The sequence below is a fragment of the Phascolarctos cinereus genome, unplaced genomic scaffold (assembly GCF_003287225.1).
Source record: "Phascolarctos cinereus isolate Bilbo 61053 unplaced genomic scaffold, phaCin_HiC Scaffold_726;HRSCAF=1367, whole genome shotgun sequence".
NCBI lineage: Eukaryota > Metazoa > Chordata > Mammalia > Diprotodontia > Phascolarctidae > Phascolarctos > Phascolarctos cinereus.
The window spans coordinates 112274138-112299890 of record NW_027556098.1 but is presented as its reverse complement, the minus strand read 5'-3'; the positions used below and the strand labels follow the sequence as shown (position 1 = coordinate 112299890).

Below are 25753 nucleotides of genomic sequence, written 5' to 3'. Positions count from 1 at the left end.
AGAGGGATGAGGTTGGATGGCTTGATTGAAACCTCACTGAGATTGCTTACTGTCTTAGAGAGGGGGGAGGGAAGGGAGGGAGAGAGAAAATTTGGAACTGGAAATTTTATTTTAAAAAAATGTTAAAATTATCTTTATATGTAATTGGAAAAAATAAAATACTATTAAAAAAAAAAACCTCATCCAGTCAGGCCTGAAGAAGCTTTGTCTCATGCTTAATCTAGGCCAGACCAAGGAAAGGATGGACTCAAGTTGAGATTCAATTAAACTGAACAAGCGTTATTAAGTGTCTACTATATTCCAGACACAGTACTAGGTTCCAGGGATACAAAGATAAAATCCAAAGCCTTTGCCCACATAGATTATATTGGGGTAGTTGGAAACATGTACATAGGACACTAAATACAGAGTAATTTCTGTAGGGAGGTCTAATAGGAAGGGAAATTTGTTAATAATAGAATAGGGGTTCCAGGGGCCACAAAGGAAAGTTAGGATAGTGTTGGATAAGGACAATGTAGAGATGGGGCTGATGTTAATGGGTATAAGGCAGTGGTGAGTGGTAGCTGGGGAAAGGAGCTTTGGCCAAGACTCAGAATCACAGACATTCTGAGTAAAGCCATAGAAGAGTAGATTGCCACATACTTCTGTAGTAGCCATGATGATATTGGTATGATTATAACTTTCTGAGCAAGAAATGGAAAAGGAAGTAGGGGACACCATGGAAACGATGCAGCCTATGGTAGAGCAGATGGTGAGTCTCTGGGGCTGCCTAAGAGTCAAGTTAGGGCTAAGTGGAGCCCTGAGGCTTGGCTAGTTATTGAGGGGTAAGGTATATTTGAGGTACTTATGCCCCAATCCTCTAATCTTAAGATTGTCTGGAAACACAAATGTGATTGCAAATTCAGTTCTGCTCGCTGGCTCATACTAACCAGAGGACCTATTGAACAAATGGGATCTTTGCATTTGGGGGCTATACGAGGCTTCCTTGTCACTGCTGGTATGATTTCTACGAAGAACCCCAATGTCTGCTTCTTCTTCCAGAGAGGAATGAGATTCAGTGTGGATGTATTTGAGGAGACCAGGGGCTACATCCTAGAGGTCTATGGAGTCCACTTTGAGTTGCCTGACCTGGGACCTATTGGTAAAGACTTACTTTACATCTCTAAATATCACTTAATGGGATATTGACAATAATAGGAAAAAATGGATACCCTTCACCTCTCATTTTTTCATTTAAATTCCTATTTCCTTTTTCACAGATCAAGTTTCTTCTCTAGAATAAATGGTTTTTGTGTTTCACTGCCCCACACAATGCCTGGAGTAGTATTAGAGGATAAAGAAAGAGAGGCTAGATGTGATTTCATCGATAGAAGGCTCAGGATAGGACTAGAGTAATATTGAGCAACATATAATCACCTCCATACACACATACATATTTGTATTCTGATCTGGCAGCATGACACAGTGGATAGAGAACCAGCCTTGAATCCAGGAAGATTCAAATTCAAGCCCTACCTCTAACATACACACTGGCTTTGTGACCTTGGACATGTTACTTACCTTTTCAATGCCCCAGGTAACTCCTCAAAATTTAAGTTGCAAGAAGGTGCAAACTTGCATTGGTAAAGAGAGCATCTTCATATAGGCATTCCCAATAGCCATGAAATTAGAGCTCCAGACCTATTTCCTATTCTCATCTGGACCTATATGCCTGAGCAAAAGAGCACAACATCTGGCTAAGGCCAGTTCTGACCACCCTAAAGTCAGTTGGGGCAGAAACCTAGGCCAGTGAATAGTGAATTACCCAGTATGAGAGAAGACTGAGACACTTTGAGATCCAGCACCCAAGGAAACCACCATCAGAGGGGAGGGAGTCAGGAAGTGAGTGATAAGAAAAATAAAGGGGAGGGGAAGAACTGAAAATACCAAAGAACTCTCAAACACCTTGAACATAAACAGATAAATCAGCAGGAAAAACTGTAAGAACAGGAAATATAACCTTCAGATCTAGTAAATGAGTTCAGGCATCTATGAATAAGTAGTGTGAGAGGAAGGAAAACGATCCATCACTTGGTGAGATAGAGAACTCTGTGGAATTTGAGGAGAACAAGGAACCACAACAAGCTGTTCTTGAATGGATTAAAAGAGAAATTAGAATTATGAGAGCAAAATTTACATCCTGCACAGCAGAAATAATGAGCAGAATAGAAAAAAAATTGAGTCTGCAATAGCAAACTCAGCAGAGAAACGGGACAGAGGAATAGATTGGGAATGCAGGTACATGTAAAGGTGAAGGACAACATAGAAGATAAGAACAAAAAACATTAAAAGAAAATACTCTCAGAGCTCCAGCCTTGGAGTCAGAGGACCTGAGTTCAAATCCGACCTCAGACACTTGACACTCACTAGCTGTGTGACCATGGGCAAGTCACTTAACCCTAATTGCCTCAGCAAAAAAAAAAAAATACTCTCATTATGCAAGCAAGCAAAATGTGTAGCTCTGGAGGGCAGGATGCTTAGAGCAAGCCTATGGATTGTAAGTCTCCAAGAAGAACCTAACAGGACAAAAAAAACCTTAACACTATAATGAAGGAAGTAATAGAGGATAACTGTTCAGAACTTCTAAACACGGAAAATGAAATTCCAATAGAAAGAATCCACAAATCATCTCCAGAAAAAAATAAAAAAGAAGGAAGTGAACTGCAAGGCACATAGTGGTTAAATTTAACAATTCATTTGGGACACAACAAGTTCTACAAGCAATCTGGAAAAAACATCATCAAATACAAAGGAAAGGACATTCAAATGACTAAAGACTAATCCTCGCCTACTTGAAAGAGAATGAAGGACTGAAATAATGTGTTCTGAAAAGCTTTGGAGCTCAAGATGCAGCCCAGGGTGGCCTATCCCTGAGATTAAATGTGCAAATCCGAGTTTAACCATACAGGACAAAAGATGGACACTCAATGGAGAATTTTTTTAGAAGTTAACTGAATGTTTTTGGAACTGAAGAGATTATTTGCTTCTCAAACACCCTAGGCCACACAGTTTCAGGAGGGGTGAATAAATGCAGACAACAACAACAACAACAGAGGGGCAACAGAAAGACCAGGAAGAAGCTTCTTTCTAAATGTACACAAGGAGACAGGGGCAAAGGCAGAAATCTGGTAGAGGTAACAGTGAAGAGACAAATGGGGGAAGTATTGATGGAACCTGGTGACCCCTTGCCTACAAGCAAATGCTTCTTTTGTGGAACTACACCATAACGTGGGAGGGAAGGTGCAGGAAAGGCGGAGAGGTGAACATGAGGGTAGAGAAGAATGCGTGATGCACTGGAGTCTAATCAAGGTCTAGCAAGGAGGGAAAAGTGACCTCTGTGGTCTCAGAAAGAAAAGAGCCTACAGTGGAATGGGGGAGGGAGGAGGGGAGAAAGATTGAAAAAGGGGGTAAGGACGGACATCTTACTCTGGATGTGGGAGGAGGTTCTACAGATGAATGCTATTATGGGTGAAGAGAGATGAGGACCTTACACTGAATGAGGCGTTGGGGATTTGCTGTCTGAAAGTCTACTTGTCCTGGAAGATGGGAGAGTTGGAACCCTTGGGGACAACTGACAACTAAAGGAGTGGAAGAGCATGTTTGCAGGGAGGAGATTTCCAGGCAAATGTAGAGGGTAAAAGTCAACAAGAGAGGGTATAAATAATTTTTTTTTTCGGGGGGTCCTATCATGAGGCAGTGTATTCCCTGATACCTGCAATAATTGACATTGTTCTAAGAGTGAGGCACTACGGGAAAAGGGAAGCCATGGGGAAAGCTCTGAAAGGCAGTAGCAAAAAGAAATACCTAGAGGGCAGGGCTAGAATGGATACCTTGGAAACTTTGATTATATGAAGAATACAGAGAAAAAAGAGAAAGATCAGATGATTATAGGGGTCATGAATCAGAGAATGAGAGTCTAAAGTAAACAGAAAGAAAAGGTGGATAATGAAGAGAATGAGAGAAATCCTTTTTGGAAAGAGATGCACAAAATAAAAACTAAAAAAACTGAAGAACAGGTGTAGCTGAAGGGTTCTTTCCCTTCCCTTTTACTTGACTAACTGAGAGGAAAAAAGTAGGGGAAGAAATATATAACCAAATAAAAGCAGCAGAGAGAAACCAATAAAAAGACCCTAAAAGGAAAGGGGTAACAAATAAGGAGAAGGGACGCGGGAAGGGAAGAAAGCCAGTGGGAACAGGACCACCTTTTAAAAAATTAAAGTAAGTAATTGAAGGAACATACTGTGTTTACAGCAGGAGGGGAAAATCTCAACTTGGAAAAAAACATTTTAGAGACAGAGGAAATATAAACCTAATTCTTATAAATGTGAATGGATTAAACTATCCAATAAAATAAAAAAGAGGCATAGATTGGATAAGAAAACAAAACCCTACAATCTGTTGCTTACAAGTAATACATTTAAAAAACAGACATACACAAAATGAAACTGAGGGAATGAGGAAAAATTTTTACTCTGAATCAACTGAATCCAAAAAAGCAAGAGTTGCTATCATGCTATTAGACAAAGCAAAAACAAACATTAAAAAATAAAAGGGGATAAACAAAGAAACTATAATATGCTGAAAGGAAACATAGATAACAAAGCAACATCAATAATGAACTTTTCTGCTTTAAATGCTTTAGCATCTAAATTCATAAAAGAAACATCATCTGAGTTTCAAGAAGACATAGAAAATAAGTCAATAGTTACAGGAAACTTTAATATCCCTCAATCAATTTTGCATTAGTCTAACAAAAAAAATGCATAAAAGCAGGAAATATGTATTTGAATGCATTTCTGGAGAAACTAGAGTTAAAAGACTTATGGGACAGCAAAAGAATATACATATGTTTCCACACCATGTGGAAAGCAGTCTGACAGAAATTAGGCTTAGACTGACACCTTGCACCATGTTCCAAATCACATTCTAAATGGATACATGACCTTAATATTCAAGATCACACTATACAAAAAATTAGAAGAAAAAACAGATCATATACTTCTCATAGCTATAAGTAAAAGAGGTACTCTTAATCAAACAAGAGATAGAGGCAATTACCAAAAATAAAAGATATAATTTTAATAATTCAAAAAACAGCAAGCTTCTGCACAGCAACATTAATGCATTTGGGATGAGAAGAGAAGTGGCTGAATGGGAAAAAACCTTGTATCAAATTTCTCTGATGAGAGTCAAGATATATAAACAATTAATAAACATATATGACTAAAATCCATTCCCTAGTTGATAAATGGTCAAAGTAGGACTTCCACTTCCGGGAGCCAAGATGGCAGAGTGAAAAGGTAGCCGCTCTCCTTTCCCCTATCAACCTCTGAAAACCCAGGAAATATCACCCCAGAAAAAAAACCCTGGAACACCTGAACTAGAAGAAAGATGAGGAGCAGCAGTGCAGCAGCCCAGCAAACGGGTCTCCCAGTGCCTCAGCAAAAATAAGGGAGGCAGAACTACAAGGGGCCCCAGGCAGATAAGTACCCTGTGGCATTCATCTGAAAGGAGGTGAAGAAAACAACCTAAAGGCTTCCTAAAGCCCCTGCCTTGCTGATTCCAACCCAACACCAGGTGAGCTGTAGGAGCCCTGAAGCCTGCAATTGTGAAGAAATCCTGAAGCCCAGGTGGTAGAACAGGCAAACACCAACACCTGGACCTCCGAGTGCCTCAGTGAGGGGGGGAACCGTGGAAACCAGCTCAGAAAACCACCAGGTGCCTCAGCACTCTACCACAAAGGAATCTCCCAGTGCATTAGCAGAAACGAGGGAGACAACACTGCAGGGGGCCCCAGGCAGATAAACACCTGCAGCACCCATCTAAAAGGAGTTGAAGAAAGCTAAAGAAAAGGAAAAGCAGGCAACCTAGAATTGCCTGAAAGTTTTAAGCTGCCAGAAACCTACAGCCTCCAATTGCCAGCATAAGAGGCCCCAGCACACAAAGCCAGTGACCAAGACCTAGGCTCCCAACACAAGAAGCTTGGGTCAGTACCCTCTGTTCCCCAGCAGGAGAGCTCAATCTCTTTAAAGGCCAGGGAATAAAGAAACACCATGAGTAAAAAGAAATGTACCATAGATTCATATTATGAGAAGAGTGAAGATCAAGACAGAAATTCTGAAGAGGACAACATTGTCAACAAACCCACATCTGCAACAACAAAAGGGAATATGAACTGGTCTGAAGCCCAAAAAGCCTTCTTAGAAGAGCTCAAGAAGGATTTTAATAGTCAAATGAGAGAGGTAGAAGAGTCCTTCAAAAATACAATTGGCCAATTGGAAAAAAAATACACTGAAGAAAACAAGTCCCTAAAAAACACAATTGGCCAATTGAAGAAGGAAAAACTAACAGAAGAGTACACTGAAGAAACAAGTCCCTAAAAAACACAATTGGCCAATTGAAGAAGGAAGTACAAAAACTAACAGAAGAAAACAATCTGTTAAAAACTAGAATTGGACAAATGGAAACTAATGTCTCTATGAGAGAGCAAGAATCAGTCAAACAGAAACAAAAAAATGAAAAAATAGATGAAAATGTAAAATACCTCAGTAAAACAACCAACCTGGAAAATCGACTCAGGAGAGACAATTTAAAAATTATTGGACTACCTGAAAATCATGATGAAAAAAAGAGCCTGGACAGTATCTTTCAGGAAATCATAAAGGAAAACTGCCCAGAAGTCCTAGAACCAGAAGGGAAAATAACCATAGAAAGAATCCACCACCTGAAAGAGATCCCAAATTGACACCAAGGAATATAATAGCAAAATTCCAAAATTACCAGATGAAAGAGAAGGTGCTGCAAGCAGCCAGAAAGAAACAATTTAAATATCATGGAACCACAGTCAGGATTACACAGGACCTTGCAGCTTCTACATTAAAAGACCATAGGGCATGGAACATGATATTCCTAAGGCAAAGGAGCTTGGAATGCAGCCAAGGATCAATTACCCAGCAAAAATGAGCATCATTTTTCAAGGGAGGAGGTGGATATTCAATGAAATAGGAGACTTCCAAACTTTCCTGATAAAAAGACCAGAGCTCAACAAAAAATTTGATCTTCAAGTACAGGACTCAAGAAGGACTTAAAAAGGTAAATGGGACAGAAAGATACAATATGTTGTTAATGGGGGGGGCTGTTTAAACCCCTACAAGGGAATATGACTTGCAACCCTTGAGAACTGTATTGTTATTACACCTGTTAAAGGAGTATACACAAAGAGGGTGGATATTAGTTGACTTTGATGTAATGATAAAAAAAAATCTAATCAAGTGGGTTAAATGGATCCAAATAAGTGGATCAATCTGATCTTAGAAAATGTACTGAGAAAGGAGGAGGCAGACAAGGGTAAATTACATTACAGGAAAAGACACAAAATCCTATTACAGCAGAGGGAAAGAAGGGGGGGGAGCATTGTTTGAACCTTACTCTCATCAGATTTGGCTCAAGAAGGGCATAACATAATCAGTTAATAGAAATCTAACTTGCCCTATAGGCAGTAGGAGGGAAAAGGGGAAAGAAAAGGGAGGGGGAAAAAGGGAGGGAAGAAGCAGTAAGTAAAGGGGAAGAAAAGGGAAAGGGATAATAAAAGGGAGGAGGGACTGAAGGAGGCGGTGGTCAAAAGCAAAACACTAGTGAAGAGGGGAAAGGAAAAAGGAGAAAGAAAAGCATAAATGGGGGAAAGGATGGAGAAAAAGACACAGATAGTAATCATAACTGTGAATGTGAATGGGATGAACTCTCCCATAAAACGAAACGGATTGCAGAATGGATTAAAAACCATAATCCTACAATATGTTGTTTACAGGAAACACATTTGAAAAAGAGTGACACATACAGGGTAAAGGTAAAAGGCTGGAGCAGAATATATTATGCTCAGCTGAAGTAAAAAAAGCAGGGGTAGCAATCCTGATCTCAGACAAAGCAAAAGCAAAAATAGATCTAATCAAAAGAGATAAGGAAGGAAACTACATCCTGCTAAAAGGCACCATAGACAATGAAGTAATATCATTACTAAATATATATGCACCAAATGGTATAGCATCCAAATTCTTACAGAGAAGTTCAGGGAGTTACAGGAAGAAATAGACAGCAAAACTATACTAGTGGGGGACCTGAACCTCCCCTCTCTGCACTAGATAAGTCTAACCACAAAATAAACAAGAAAGAAGTTAAGGAGGTGAATAGAACATTAGAAAAGTTAGGTATGATAGACCTCTGGAGAAAACTGAATGGGGATAGAAAGGAATATACTTTTTTCTCGCAGTACATGGCACATACACAAAAATTGACCATGTACTAGGGCATAAAAACCTCACAATCCAATGCAGAAAGGCAGAAATATTAAATGCATCCTTTTCAGATCATGATGCAATAAAAATTATATGTAATAAAGGGCCATGGAAAGATAGACTAAAAAATAATTGGAAACTAAATAATCTAATCCTAAAAAATGATTGGGTCAAACAACAAATCATAGAAACAATCAATAATTTCATTCAAGAGAATGACAATAATGAGACAACATACCAAAACTATGGGATGCAGCAAAGCAGTTCTTAGGGGAAGTTTTATATCTCTAAATGCTTACATAAATAAAATAGAAAAAGAGGAGATTAATGAATTGGGCATACAACTAAAAAAACTAGAAAAAGAACAAATTAAAAATCCTCAACTAAACACCAAATTAGAAATATTGAAAACCAAAGGAAAAATTAATAAAATTGAAATTAAGAAAACTATTGAACTAATAAATAAAACTAAGAGCTGGTTTTATGAAAAAACCAATAAAATAGATAAGCCTTTGGTTAATTTAATTAAAAAAAAGAAAGAAGAAAACCAAATTACTAGTATCAAGAATGAAAAGGGAAGCTACCACCAAGGAAGAGGAAATTAAAACAATAATTAGGAATTATTTTGCCCAACTATATGCCAACAAATTTGACAATCTTAGTGAAATGGATACATATTTACAAAAATATAAATTGCCCAGATTAACCGAAGAGGAAGTAAAATACTTAAATAACCCCATCTCAGAAAAAGAAATTGAACAAGCCATTGATGAACTCCCTAGGAAAAAATCTCCAGGGCCAGATGGATTTACATGAATTCTATCAAACATTTAAAGAACAATTAATTCCAATACTATATAGACTATTTGGGAAAATAGGTGAAGAAGGAGTCTTACCAAATTCTTTTTATGATACAAATATGGTGTTGATACCTAAACCAGGAAGAGTCAAAATAGAGAAAGAAAATTATAGACCAATTTCTCTAATGAATATAGATGCAAAAATTTTAAACAAAATACTAGCAAAGATTGCAGCAACTTATCACAAGAATAATACACTATGACCAGGTAGGATTTATACCAGGAATGCAGGGTTGGTTCAATATTAGGAAAACTATCAGCATCATTGAGCATATCAACACAAAACCAACAGAAACCACATGATCATCTCAATAGATGCAGAAAAAGCTTTTGATAAAATACAACACCCATTCCTATTAAAAACACTAGAAAGCATAGGTATAAATGGAGTCTTCCTTAAAATAATAAATAGCATTATCTAAAACCTTCAGCAAGCATTATATGTAATGGGGACAGGCTAGAAGCATTTCCAATAAGATCGGGGTGAAACAAGGATGTCCATTATCACCACTGTTATTCAATATTGTACTGGAAACCTTAGCTTTAGCAATAAGAGAAGAAAAAGAAATTGAAGGCATTAGAATAGGCAAAGAAGAAACAAAGCTATCACTCTTTGCAGATGACATGATGATATACTTAGAGAATCCTAGAGAATCAAGTAAAAAACTACTTGAAATAATAAACAACTTTAGCAAAGTTGCAGGCTATAAAATAAACCCACATAAATCATCAGCATTTCTATATATTACCAACAAAGCCCAACAGCAAGAGATAGAAAGAGAAATCCCATTTAAACTTACTGTAGACATTATAAAATATTTAGGAGTCTACCTCCAAAACAAACCCAGGAACTCTATGAACACAATTACAAAACACTTTTCACACAAATAAAATCAGATCTAAATAATTGGAAAAACATCAGTTGCTCATGGGTAGGCCGAGCTAATATAATAAAAATGACAATCCTACCTAAGCTAATTTACTTATTCAGTGCCATACCAATCAAACTACCAAAAATTATTTTGAGTTAGAAAAATAATAACAAGATTCATTTGGAAAAACAAAAGGTCCAGAATATCAAAGGAACTAATGAAAAGAAATGCAGGGGAAGGTGGCCTAGCAATTCCAGATCTTAAATTGTATTATAAAGCAGCAATCATCAAAACTGCTTGGTACTGGCTAAGAAATAGGGAGGTGGATCAGTGGAATAGGTTAAATATGCAAGACACAGTAGTCAATGACTATAGTAATCTATTATTTGATAAACCCAAAGACCCCAGCTTCTGGGATAAGAACCCACTCTTTGAAAAAAACTGCTGGGAAAACTGGAAAAGAGTATGGCAGAAACTAGGCATAGACCCAAATCTCACACCATATACCAAAATAAAGTCAAAATGGGTTCATGACTTAGATATAAAGGCTGATACCATAAGTAAACTGGGAGAACAAGGAATAGTTTACCTATCAGATCTATGGAGAACAGAAGAATTCATGACCAAACAGGAGATAGAGAACATTATGAAAAGCAAAATGGATAATTTTGATTACATTAAATTGAAAAGTTTTTGCACAAACAAAGCCAATGCAACTAAGATTAGAAGGAAGGTAGAAAATTGGGAAAGAATTTTTACAACCAGTCTCTCTGATAAAGGCCTCATTTCTAAAATATATAGAGAATTAAGACAAATTTATAAGAACACAAGCCATTCCCCAATTGATAAATGGTCAAAGGATATGAACAGACAGTTCTCAGATGAAGAAATTAAAGCCATCTATAGTCATATGAAAAAATGCTCTAAATCATTATTGATTAGAGAAATGCAAATCAAAACACCACTGAGGTACCACATCACACCTATCAGATTGGCCAACATGACAAAACAGGAAAATGATAAATGTTGGAGAAGATGTGGGAAAATTGGAACACTAATACATTGTTGGTGGAGTTGTGAAATGATCCAACCATTGTGGAGAACAATTTGAAACTATGCCCAAAGGGCTACAAAAATGTGCATACCCTTTGATCCAGCAGTAGCACTTCTAGGGCTATATCCCAAAGAGATCAAACAAATGGGAAAAGGACCCACATGGACAAAAATATTCATAGCAGCTCTTTTTGTGGTGGCAAAGAATTGGAAATTGAGAGGATGCCCATCAGTTGGGGAATGGCTGAGCAAGTTGTGGTATATGAATGTAATGGAATACTGTTGTGCTATAAGAAATGATGAACAGGCTGACTTCAGAAAAACCTGGAAAGACCTATATGGTCTGATGCTGAGTGAAGTGAGCAGAACCAAGAGGACATTGTACACAATAACAGCCACAGTATGCAATGACTAATATTGTGAAACTGAACCCTTCTCAGCATTACAAGGATCTAAGACATCTCCAGAGGCCTTGTGATGGAAAATGTTGTCCACATCCAAAGAAAGAGCTATGGAATTTGAATCACTATCACTTATTTTTACCTTCTGTTGAGTTTTGTTTCATCTTTCTGATGGTTCCTCCTATTGGTTTTAATTTTTACTTACAACTTCACTAATGTGAAAATATGTTTAATAGGAATTTAAATGTAAAGCCTATATCAGATTGTGTGCCGTCTTGGGGAGGGTGGGGAGAAAAATTTTCACCTCAAAAGCACATGAAAGTGATTGTTGATAAATCAATAAATTAATAAAATTGAAAAAAAGATAAATGGTCAAAGGATATGAACAGTCTTCAAAAGAAGAATTACAAAGTATTCACAATACATGAAAAAAATGCTCCAAATCACACGTAATAAAAGAAATGGAAATAAAACAACCGTGAGATTTTATCACAAACCCTGAAAATTGGCAAAAATGACCCCAAAATGGCAAGAGTCAATTCTGGAGGGGTTGTGGGAAGATAGATACATTAGTACATTGTTGGTGGAGTTGTAAAGTGGTACAACCATTTTAGAAATCAATTTGGAATTTCGTACAACAAGTCACTAAAATTTCATATCCTTTGAACCAGAGATTCCATTGACAGGCTTAGTCAAGAAGAAAAAAAATCCCCATATTTATCTTCCATATCCTCCAAAATATTTATAGTAGCACTTTTTGTGATAGTTAAAAATTGGAAACCAAGTAGATGCCCATCAATTGGGGAATGGATAAGCAAATTGTGGTAAATGAATGTAATGGAATACTACTGTGCATCTATATCTATCTATCTATCTATATCTACTGTTCTATAAGAAATTACATGTATGATAAATACAGAGAATCATGGGAAGATGTATATGAACTGATGCAGAGTGAAGCAAGCAAAGCCAAGAATACAAAAATACAGTAACCATAACCATATAAATGGAAAGAACAATAATACACCAAAAAAATAAAAAACAAATGTAACAGCATTATAAAGATCAATTGGGACTCAAATATTCCCAACCCACCCCTTCATGGAGGGGGAAGATCCACAGATGTTGCACATTACACATGTTTTCAGACATTTTCAACATATCAGTCAGTGGTGCTGTCCTTGTCTCCTCTCTAAAAAAAATACTAGTTGTTATATGAGATGGCTTTTGGATAGGGGAAAGGGAAAGAAAATGGATACTATGGTGATGTAAGAAATAGAAAATATCACTAAAACTTATTTTAAAAAATAGGGTAGTTGGAGGGAAAAAATTATATGTATGTATGTAGATAGATAGATAGATAGATAGACAGACAGACAGAGGGCACAGGGTGAGTTGAAGATGAAAGGGTCGTATCTAGAGAAGAAAATTAAGGGATGACAGAGGATTATACTAGGAGAAGAAGAAAGGGAGAGGTAGAATGGGGTAAATTATCTCACAAAAAAAAAACAGAAAAGAAACGGCTCTTACAGTGGAGGGAAAACAGAGGAAGGTGAGAGGGAATGAGTGAATCTTATTCTCATAGGATTCAGCTTATGGAGGGAATAACATACACATTCAATTAGGTATGGAAATCTGTCCTACCCTACAGGAAAACAGGGGGAGAAGGGGACAAGAGAGCAGGGGGGTGATAGAGAGGAGGGCAGACTGGGAAAGCGGGTAAGCAGAAGCAAATACTTCTGAGGAGAGACAGGGTCAAAAGAAAGAATAGAATAAATGTGAGGGCAGGATAGGATTAAGGGAAATAGAGTTAGTTTTTCACAACATGTCTACTATGGAAGTGTTTTGCATAACTGCACATGTATTAGATGATTTTTTTTTTTTGGCTAGGCAATGGGGTTAAGTGACTTGCCCAGGATCACACAGCTAGTGTGTTATATGTCTGAGATTGGATTTGAACTCAGGTCCTCCTGAATCCAGGGCCGGTGCTCCATCCACTGCGCCACCTAGCTGCCCCTTAAAAATATTTTTAAAGTGTCCTGTCTGCTCATGAAAACTCCTAGACAGAATTTAAGAAGTAACTGACAAGATCATTTGTGTCTTTCCATTTCAGGTGCCAACGGGCTGGCTAACCCTAGAGATTTCTTAGTACCTGTTGCCTGGTATGAAGATCGTCAGGTTCCAGGTGGTTACACTGTGATCAATAAGTACCAGGGCAAGCTTTTTGCTGCCAAACAGGTAATGATATTATCTCCCCAGGAAGCTAAGAAAACTCTAGCTTTCTCAGTACCTGTGAACATAATAGGGGACATGGCATATAGATGAGATACTAAGACTTATGACCAAAAAAACCCCACATTTAAAAAAAAAATCTTCCCAGCAGGATACAGTGGACAGAGCACCAGGATCTCAGAAGATTTGGCTTCCTGTCTGGGCTCTGTTATTGCTTCCCCCTGTGATGCTGGGCAAAGCACTATCTCTCAGGTCTTAGGCTCTGATGAGAAGGCTGTACAGAAAGAGCTGCAGCTGCCCCCTGATGGAACCACTTGTTCTGAAATGCTGGTGCATCACCCTAAGGGTACATCGTGAAAGCCCACACATAACACTATGGTTCTATCATTCTGTGGCTCAGAAAACCTGGATACAATTAAATTAGCTTGTGAAATACTCCAACAGTCAATTATGGGCTAGTGGGCTAGCTCTATTGTTAGAGGAGAGACTCACATATAAGACAAAATGGATACTTTTAAAAGAGTTTATATTTAAATTTGGGGTTGATAATATGCTTTTTAATAGCACATTTATCTTCTTAATTACAGTTTACCTAGGCTAATGTTGCCATTACCTCTTCTCCTGGAGTGACAGATGATGGAAAATGATTCTGAAATAAATGAAATGATAGACCTAAACCAGAACTTTACAATTAACTACTGAGATAATGTAGAATATAAGCTTCCTGAGGGCAGGGACTGTCAATGCTGTATTTGTATACCCGGCACCCAGCATAGTATCTGATACATAGTGGGTACTTAGTATTATTGCTTGATAATGACAACTCTGATCTACATAATTGTACTTTGAGAGGCAGTGTGGTGTAATGGTTAGGAAGCTGTCATGAAGGGCTTGGATTGAGTCCTATATCTGCTCATACTGACTGTGTGACCCTGGGCAAGTCACTTATTTTCTCAGTGACTCCTGCTATTTCCCTAAGATTATAAAATGCAAAAAAGGTTCAGAACTGCACTGGTAGAAGTTTCCTATCCTGATGAAATAACAAATCCAGTGATATCTACATCTATATCATTATCTATATTAATACTGATATCTATCATATCTTTATATGTCCATTTCTCTATATATCTATCATATCTCTATCTCTATATCTCTCAATCCATATATCGATAGCTGTCTCTTTATCATATCTCTTTATGTCTCTCTTTATATTGATTTCTATGTCTATATCTATCATATCTCTATAGCTGTATCTCTATCTCTGTCTATATTTATATCATATTTCTACATCTCTGTCTCTCTAATCTAGATACCTATAGCTCTATCTCTATCTCTATAAACATAAGTATTATGTATCCAGTTTTCTTCACAATAACTCTGTAAAGTAGGTAGTGCAAATATTATCCCCATTTTACATATGAGGAAACTGAGGCTCTGACAGTTTAAGGGACTTGTTATATAACTAGTATAAGGGTGAGGCAAGATTCAAAGCCACTCGCATTTGCACAGCAAATATTTACAAAAACAAGTTTACAAAAAAGTTTTAAGTTTATAAAAGGCATTGGTTTACTTGATCTTACAACAAACCTGCAAGACAGGCAGCATAAATATTATCCCCATTTTACAGATAAGGAAACTGAAGCTCAGACAAGTAAGTGACTTACCTAAAATGTCTCAGTGAGTGAGTGATGTGGTCAGGAGTCAAAGTCAGGAGTTCTGAGAGCAAGGCCATTAAACTCACTCTACCACAGTGTTTCTGATATATATCCTGAGTTGACACCTGAACATTTTACAGACGACACCTAGATGCCCTATGTGTTTCTCACAATGTAGAACCCTGAGCTGTAGAGGTAAACTGTTCCTTGTAAGAAAAAAACTCAGGCAGAAAGGGTGCAATGTATCTAGCTTCCACTGGCTCTCCTCTTACCGTATCAACCCCAGATCAATTCCATTGCCACCAGTCCATCCGGTCTCTAGAGGTGAACTATCCTATCCTGAGTGATTTGGTGAAAATCAGTTTTATTCTTAGTTCAGCAGACACAGGGTTAGAGATTTTCGAAAGCAATTTTTAATTTAGAAATTAAAACTGCCTGTGAGAGATAGAAATAGAAGGAAAGGAGGAGGAAGGGAGGGAGGTAGAATAAGACAGAGAGATAAAGACAGAGAGATGGAGACAGAGAGAGACTCACACAGAAAGAGAGAGACACATAGAGAGGTGGAGAGAGAGAGGCAAAGAGACAGAGAGACAGAAAGAGATATGGAGGCAGAGGCAGAGTGAGATAGAGGTAGAGAGAAGGAGGAGGAGGAAGAGGAAGAGAGAGAGAGAGAGAATTTACAGAGTATAAAATCCAGCCCCTACCTTTAAGGAAGGTCCAAATAAGGCATGCTTGACTGAAATACAACTTATGAGGCCATCCATCCCCTGGTGACTTTCCCTTGCTTCAACCCTAACTAGGCTGAATGATAGAAAATGGATACTGGGGGGAAAATGACAGCATGTTGTAGTAGGAAGACCATTGGACTTGTTTCAGGAGACCTGAATTTAAGTCTTGATTCTAACACTAACTGTGTGACCATAGGTAAATCACAATCTCTCTGAACCTCACGGTCCTCTCTTTGTAAAATGGAGATTATTATACTTGAGCCATATCCCTTGAAAGGCTGTTACAAGAAAAGTCCTTTGTAAACCTTAAAGTTGTGTAACCACTCAGTGTTTCCAGTCTGAGGTAGGCTTACCATCACTGCCATGACTGGTAGGATTCACCATCTCTTCTTGAATCAAAGTCAACATTCTTTAGCTGTATACCAAGTTCCAAGCACTGTGCTACATAGTAGTAAGGCAGGGGCAGTACAAAAATGAAATAAAACTTAAAACAATGACCTTAAGAAGCTTAAAATCTAGTAGGGGGACCGAGATACATACAAATAACTGTGATGCAATGCGGAATGTGATAAGATCAAAAAAGGAGTTTGCTCTGAGGAATTTGTGGAAGAAAAGCTTACTTTCAGTTGGGAAGAATCAAGGAAGGCTTCATGGAGGAAGGCTTAGTTGAGCATTGAAGATTGGGAGAGATTTTAAGCAATGGAGGTAAGAGGTGAGGGAATCTCTTCTGAAAGTCCTGAAAGCACTTGACAAGTGATTAGATGTAGAGAGTATGGGAGAAGAGAATTCTGAAGTTTTAAGACTAAATGGCTATGTTGATTGAGTCATTTCAATTGTGTCTGACTCTTGGTGACCCCATTTGGGGCTTTCTTGGCAAAGATACTAAAGTGATTTGCCATTTCCTTCTCCAGCTCATTTTACAGATGAGGAAACTGAGGTAAACAAGAGTAAGTGACTTGCCCAGGGTCACCCAGCTAGTAAGTGTCTGAGGCCAGATTTGAACTCAAGAAGATGAGTCTTCTGGGTTCCAAGCCCAGTGCTCTATCTACTGTGCTACCTAGCTTCCCATGAAGATCATAGGTCTATAGCTAGAAGGGACCTCAGAGGTCATGTGGTCCAACCCCTTTAATCTACAGACACTAAAGGCCAGAGAAGTTAACTCAAGGTAACAAGGGTAATAGGAGGCAGAGGTGGTCCTTGAACATAGAGAAACTTTCAGTCTTTTCTCTCCACCTCTAGGTTATCTCCTCGGATTCTTGGTTATTCTCTTTGGAAACCACTCTGGCTCTCTGCTTTAACATAGTAGTAGTAGTATGGAGGAAAGGACACAGGATATGGAGTCAGAAGACCAAGACTTGGGTCTCAGATGCCAAGGAATAACTGAGGCCTTGGACAAGCCATTTTACCTTTATGGGCCTTACTTTCCCCATGTATGGACCAACAGGATTTATTAAGTGCCTACTATTTGCCAGGGGACAATTATCTCATTTGACCTTCACAACATCCCTGGGAGGTAGATGTTACTATACTCATTACAATTGAGGAAACTGAGGCACACAGTTTAAGTGACTTAGCCAGGATTACATAGATAGTAAGGGTCTAAAGCCAAATTTGAACTCAGGGCTTCCTGACTCCAGGCCCAGCACTCTATCTGCTGCACTTCTGAGCTGCCTCTAAATGAGGCATTAGATGACTTCTGAGGTCTCATCTAGCTTTGCTATCTTAACATTCTCTGATTCTGTGGGTACCACCAAAAGAAGATTGCTGCTTCTTCCTGAAACAGTGACATAAGAGGCCCAGAGCTGCCATTAAAGGCACCTCAGACCCCCATTCTTCTAGACCACAGCATTGCTCTAGAAGGCCATGATTTAGGACGACTCTGCAATCTCAGGACCTTGGGAGGATGCTGGGTTGTTCCAGAACTTCTTACCTCATCAGCCCCAGTCCCCACTCCATCTCTCAACAGATGGCCTTGTTGCCCAATTCACTAAGCCTGAGGCCATCCTGTAAGAGCTCCCGAATTTACCTGTGTCTGTATCTCTGTCACTACAACTACACCCTCATCTTTGGACTCAGAGGAGGGTGCATCTCCTCTCCAAAACTAGCACTCTACCTGGCCTCCAGATAATATCCCTTCCCCACTCAGAGTGACTGTGTTCCTACTAACCCCCTCCCCCAACCTCCTCCGCAGCATCCTTTATGTTTCCCTATCTACATCTCCTTCAAGCACGCAGAGACAACCATCCTCCCATCACAATTAAAAAACCACAGCATTCCTTGACGCAATGCTTTGCTTCTTGCTATTTTCCCAGTTCTGCATTTCCTTTTACCACTAAACTTCTGGAATAAATACCTTAATTCTCTCATTATCCATTCTCTCCTAGCCCCATGCACATGCTTCCTAACTCTAATAACTACGAAAGTGGAATTTTCAAAAATTACCAATGACCTCCCCTTATTGTCTAATTGAATTGCCTTAAAATCACAGATGAGCAGAACAGGATGTCAGGGGTCATCTAATTCAATCCCTTCCTAAATCATGAATCCTGTCTCTAATGTCTCCATGAGGGGCCACGCAATCCTCTGCCAGAAGATCTGTAGTAAATTCTACTCCTCAAAGCAGTCCATTCCTTTGTTTGGACAGCTCTAATAAGGAAATTCCCCTTATACTGAGCTAGAATTGACCTCTGTAATATCTATCTACCCATTTGGCATTAATTCTGCCCTCTGTAGCCAAGCAGAAAAAGTCTGAAAACTTGCCCAGGGCCACACAGCTGTTTCAAGACCTTGGTACCCAAGGCTTGTGTTTCCAAATTTGGTGCTCTTTTGATGCTATCTCACTTCCTTTCATGCCTGGCTATGCCTGGTTCTTTCCCCAAATTGAAGCAATTCTAGCTACCTAGGCCTCCCTTCTCAAGAGACTCCTTCAGACAATAAATGCTTCTTCTTGGCACCAAAGCCCTGAACGATCGTCTCTGGGTAAACATTCCTGACATTTAAGCGATTTTTTTTTCTATTTGCAGGAGACAGCATAGGGAATACTTTTGAAGAAGCTTTGCTTATAGGCTTCTTAAAAAAAAAAAAGATTTAGGTCTCCTGTGAAGATTTAAATTTGAAGCACTGGAAACAAAACCAGGGACAATGGGTAGAGGTTTGAATTGAGGTAGATCTAAGATGAATGTAAGCGGGAAATTTTACTAATAATTAGAAGTGTTGAAAAGTGAGATAGAGTAGTAGCAGGCTCTTCACCTCTGGAGGTCATTAAGTAGTGGATGGATGACTACAGCTATGCTTCCTGCATCATGATTTCCCCCATCACAGTTTTGATATATCCTGGGTCAGCATAAGAAATTAAATGGGAATTTTGGGGGAGTTTTGTCAAAGCTGCAGATGACATGTAAAGGCCAGCTGATGACACAGAAAATGTATTTTTACTTAACGTTGATCTACATATAGCCTATGACCAAATACTTAATCCAAATTTTACAAAAAGGTACTGTAAACACCCCATAAACAAAAAAGAAAAAATTCAGACTTCATCTCTGGTATGAAAGGAGGGCCAAAAAAATTTATGTGGATTTTCTAGATAGTGGAATGAGCCCCTAACCCCCACGATGTGGTAGGGATAACTATACTTATTGATGATGCTATGAGAGAAGATTCTTCGTCAGTAATGACTTACATGGCCCATCGAGGTCTTCACAATAATAGTAATAGCTAACATTTATATGGCTCTTACTATGTGCCAGAAACTGTGCTAAGCCCTTTACAATCATCTCATTTGATCGTCACAGTAACTCTGGGAGGTAGCTGCTAAAATTATCCCCATTTTACAGATGAGACTAGGAAATGTCTGAGGCAGATTTGACCTCAAGTCCTCCTGAGTCCAGACCTAGTACCATATTTACTTAGATTCCCCTTCAAATCTTAAAAGAGTCTGTGGCAACCCTTTAATTATAGCATAGTGCCTTGAATATAATAGGTATTTAATAAATGCTTGTTTAATTGATTTGAATTAGAATATTCTAAGATTATTATGTGTATATACGTATATATGAAATTTCTTCTCCAAGCTTCTTTGCATATGCAAGAGCTCCATTGTAACACAAGAGTCATTATTATATAGCTCTTTTTTATATTCTGTGCCTAAGACTTCACTGTAACTATCAGCATAGCCTGATGAAAAAGACTTTCTCAGAGAGACCCCTACAACCTAGAGGAACACAAAAATACACAGGAAAAGTGAGCCAGGTAAGAAGGCTCCTCAGATCCTCAATATCTTGCCACCGAGAAGCTTTACCTGGCTCTTTTTTCTCTCCCTCCTTCCAATACAATCAATTCAAGGTCCACAGTATGAGAGCCAATTTAGAAACACCAGAGGCTTAGACTACCCCTGGTTTTATCTATGCCTAAAGACAGAGAAGATGCCTTTACAAAGAATAGATAAAGAGAATAAATAACAAATGCATTTGACATAGGAGAGATGCTAATGCCTTTGTTAGGGCTGTTGAGTGTAACTAGTAACTTCTTGTTTCCACAGCTCAAACTGCTTCTCTGCCATGATTGTGATAACACCACTATCCACCATATGTTGAATGACCTTTGCTCATTACTTTATCTTTGCTGTTTTTCTCTGCCTAAAATACAGTCCTTTTCCACATATATATGTATCTATAAGTGTATGTGTGTGTGTGTACATATACATATATATATATATACATATATGTATATACATATATGTATATATGTTTTGCTTTTTGGTGAGGCCATTGGCGTTAGGTGACTTGCCCAGGGTCACACAGCTAGTAAATGTCAAGTATCTAAGGTCAGATTTGAACTCAGGTCCTCCTGACTCCAAGGCCATAGCTCTATCCACTGCACCACCTAGCTTCTCCTTCCCTTGTATATCTTAACAAACTGTCCTTCCCAGTCCAACTTCCTTCATCAAACATCCTGTCTTCATTGTTTTCTTCCTTCTCTCAATGTATATAAAATTCATAGTCTGTTCCATGAAATTTAACTCTTTAAATCATGGGTGATGGAGTACTAAACAAACCATAACTAGGTGATGACTTGTTATTTAACCAGCATCACAGAATGCATAAGTTTACATCCAAATAAGAATTTATTGCTCCATTGTATCCCGCTTTTTGTGAACGCCATTTGGGGTTTTCTTGGCAAGGATACTGGACTGGTTTGCCATTCATTTCCTTCTCCAGATCATTTTATAGATGATGAAACTGAGGCAAACAGGGTTAAGTGACTTGCCCAGGGTCACACAGCTAGTAAGTGTCTGAGGCCAGATTTGAACTCAGGAAGATAAGTCTTCCTGACTCCAGGCCTTGTACTCTATCCACTGCACCACCTATCCTACTAGAGGATATTAAGAATTATCTTCTTCAAATAAGTCATCTTGGAAGATGATATATGGATTCCAATGAGACTGCCATAATATAGGACATTTTTGAAATGCCTCTTTGGAACTTTCCTTCAGAATCCATTTGTAAACCATGTAAGAAAAATCAGTTTCATAATTTCTATGCCACATCTCATTTTGGGGAGGTAACAATTCACTTCAAAATGTTTTATTGATGTTTTTGTTTTTTTATACTTGGGCTTTTCCTCTACCATCATATAACTTTCATTAATAACAAATCAAAACAAACCAACGTAGCATCTCCTGGCACCTATAGATGTCGTGTCTCTACCAAAAGGGGTGTTTTATCATCTGTCTTCTGTAACTGAAATGCAAACAATGTGTAAAATGCTGATGTATTTTAGTCACACCTCATTTTTTAAAATCAAATATGATTAGCTATTCCATTCATCAGATTTAGCTCTGAATGGACTTTGGGCTGTTGCCAAAAATCAAATCTATCTTGGAAAAACAAAAATATGACATCATTCTGATATTCAAAAGAATGTGTTGAAAGATCTGAAAGGCTGTTCCTAAACAAGAGTTTAGAAGTTGGTTCAAACAGAGGTGGCATCATCTGTTCACTTTGTCTTTGCATCCCCGGTGCCTAGCACAGTGCTGAACATAAAGTAGGCATTTGGTAAATATTTACTAATTTATGACTGATGAAGGATCTGTAACTTAATTTCATGAGACCTCTGGTAAGACCTAGGGCAGTGAGTCTATAATCTGAATCCCAAAGGCATGTCTGGCTAACACCACAACTAAAGCCATTGGCCCAAACAGTTTGGGTGTGTCCTCAAACTCTATGGTCCGGCATTCAAGTTACTGAGTACCATCATAGATGCCCCAGGCTATTTTAGCATTATTGAGCACACAGAGGTGGAAACACTCAGCCAAGTAAGGAAACTTGGCTTCCTGGTAAGTAAATAGGATGGTAGATTTTTTTAAAAAATTGAACACCTATCACATGACTGAAGTTTATTAAATCCCAATCATCCTTTTGAATCTCACAGCCCAGAGGATTCTTGGTCCCAGAATTGGCCATCATTCAGGATATTTCACCACCAGAGGAGACTGTCTCCAGCTAGGGAACCTAAGGTCACTCAATAACTTTTATGAGTCCAAAGAAAGAGTATATGAAACAGCTTAGGGCAATCTAGAGCACAAAGCTTGGCATCACAGGACCTGAATTTGAATCCTTGCCTAAGTCACAAGTCACTTATCCTTTTTGGGTCTCAGTTTCCTTATCTACAAAATGAAGGGTTGTATTAGATGGACTCTGAAGTCCTTTCCAACCCTTTGTCAATGGCTGCATGTTAGAGAGTTCTGGGAGAAAAGGAGAAAATGGGAAACACAAAATTCTGGGATTCAACCAGAGGCAGTAAGCTAGGTCCTGCTACTTAGTAACCAGAGTCAAATGATACCTAAAAGGAGGGGTATAGTCAGGTGCTTCTCCATCACTCAATAATATAGATTATTTTAGGAGAAAAAAAGTTGAATTGGAAAGAGTAGATAGATAAGGAAATGAGTGGATAGAAGAAGAGATAAGGATGATAAGATTTTCCCTAAACCAAGTTTTTGTTTTTTGTTTTTATATTTCAACAGATCCATGTTCTCCTAGGTGTAGTTACACCCTCTACTAGTACAGACTTCAACTCATCTATGCCATCTCATCACATATAATTCTTGTCCATGCCTTTCCTTTAAAAATGATTAATAACTTTTTTATTTTTATGTCACCTTCATTTTCCAATATATCCCCTTCCCCATCAAACCATCTCTCATACCAAATAATTTTTTTTAAAAAGAGTGTCCATGTTTCTTCCATACCCCCCCCCTTAGATCCTCGTTGGGTAGATTGCAAAAATCTATCCAAAATGTAAAGAATTTTGGAGAGCACTACTTGAGCTTTCCATTTTAAAATACCTTGTCCTCATTACATCTACTTATTTGATCAAATGTATCTTGATGTGTTTATGCCATTTTTTCATGTTCAAGTCATTGTTAGTGTTAAGCTGGAGCTTCCTTATCCTTTGTGCTAGACGTGGTATCAGAAAGACCTGGGTTAAAATCTTGCTTCAGGCACTTATTTGTTGTGTGGCCCTGTGGTAAATTAACTAATTTTTCTGAGTCTCAATTTCCTCATTTATAAGATGGGGATAATACTAGTACTAACCTTACAAGTTTATGTGAATAAAAATAGACAATGTATGCAAGATATTTTATAAACCATGAAGTATCATATAAATTTATTATTATTTCAAGTAGTTTTTTACTTGATTCTCTAGGATTCTCTAAGTATATCATCATGTCATCTGCAAAGAGTGACAGCTTTGTTTCTTCTTTGCCTATTCTAATGTCTTCAATTTCTTTTTCTTCTCTTATTGCTAAAGCTAAGGTTTCCAGTACAATATTGAATAACAGTGGTGATAATGGACATCCTTGTTTCACCCCCGATCTTATTGGAAATGCTTCTAGCCTGTCCCCATTACATATAATGCTTGCTGAAGGTTTTAGATAGATGCTATTTATTATTTTAAGGAAGATTCCATTTATACCTATGCTTTCTAGTGTTTTTAATAGGAATGGGTGTTGTATTTTGTCAAAAGCTTTTTCTGCATCTATTGAGATGATCATGTGGTTTCTGTTGGTTTTGTTGTTGATATGCTCAATGATGCTGATAGTTTTCCTAATATTGAACCAACCCTGCATTCCTGGTATAAATCCTACCCGGTCATAGTTATTATTCTTGTAATAAGTTGCTGTAATCTACTTGCTAATATTTTGTTTAAACGTATAAATTTATTATTGATAATAATTGTAATTCAGTTCCTGAAACAAAGTACAAATAGGAGAAAGAGGGAGAGAGATAAAGGGAAGAGAAAAGGAAGAAGGGAACAAGGAAGGAAGGTAAGCAAGAAGGCAGGCAGGCTACAGAATAGGATATGATGCCTATGCTTTCCTCTAGCTGCATGACCGACAGATGTTGCTAAATCTCTGTTTTCTTACTGAACAGGATGTTTCTCCATTCAATGTCGTTGCATGGCATGGAAACTACACTCCCTACAAATACAATCTGGAGAACTTTATGGTCATCAACAGTGTTGCCTTTGACCACGCGGTAGGTCCTAAAGTGGAAGACATCTCTGGGAGTGGAAAGGATGCTTTCCTTTTGGGAGGAAAATAATTTGGTCTGGATATCCTCTTGCAATGCAAAAGAACGTGAGTGGTTTTAGCTGCAGTATAAGTTGTCCACAGAATTTAACACTTGGATTAATGGTAAGTTCCAAAGAAAATTCTAGAACATGGACTTTGGGGTGTATTTCACAAAAATAAGGTCAAAATCTCACCAAACTGAAAAAAACAAAATGTTGCACTTCTTTGGACCACTTTTATGATCTATAAAGTGAGGGAGTTGGACTCAATGATCTCTAAGTTTCTTTCTGGCTCCAATGATCTAGAGTCCATAATATAAACATTTTCAAGGCAGAGATTTGTTGTTGTTGTTGTTTTTGTCTTTATATCAACAGTACCAAGCACATGGCTTATACAGTAAACATAATAAATACTTGTTGAATTGAAATTGTTCAGTGCCATAGATCTCCAGGGTAGCAAACACAAGGCTACATCTCCATAATCCTTTCTTCCTTCCTTCCTTCCTTTCTTCCTTCCTTCCTTCCTTCCTTCCTTCCTTCCTTCCTTCCTTCCTTCCTTCCTTCCTTTCTTCCTTCCTTCCTTCCACTCTCCCTCCCTCCCTTCTTCCTTTCTTCTATAAACATTTATTAAGCTCCTATAGTGAATCTATCAATACTACATTAGACACTGGAGGGATACAGAAAAGAAATTAGATTTAATTTTTACCCTCGCTGAGCTTACAGTCTAATATCAGGGGAAAGACTCAGATAACCATAATACTAAGAAAACATAGTATCTGAGAAGTACAAAGGGTTAGGAAAGTTCCCAGCCATTGAGGTAATGAGATTTGTTGCCTAGTTCATATTAGATTAACTTAATCTACAATACAGAGAGATAACTAAAGCAGAAGGAAGGAGGGCAGATAGAAGAATTGCTTTGGGCTAATTCAGTTATCTTTGTGATACCCAAGCACCAGTCTGAGAAATAACAACCTTTAAAAAATGCCAAGGGAGAAAAGAATAAATATAGCAGCCTTTAAAAAGAGTATCCCTAACAAGCTGGGTAGAC

General features: G+C 38.1%; 1 protein-coding gene across 1 annotated transcript in view; it reads left to right on the top strand.

The window, feature by feature from the left end:
* The window catches only part of HGD (homogentisate 1,2-dioxygenase), a 95519-nt gene that overhangs the window by 52940 nt on the left and 16826 nt on the right, over positions 1–25753 (top strand). The window contains exons 9-11 of the mRNA XM_020985893.2: positions 1042–1141; positions 13630–13754; positions 24567–24671. Coding sequence (XP_020841552.1) covers positions 1042–1141; positions 13630–13754; positions 24567–24671 — 330 coding nt within the window. The remainder of the gene's footprint in view (positions 1–1041; positions 1142–13629; positions 13755–24566; positions 24672–25753) is intronic.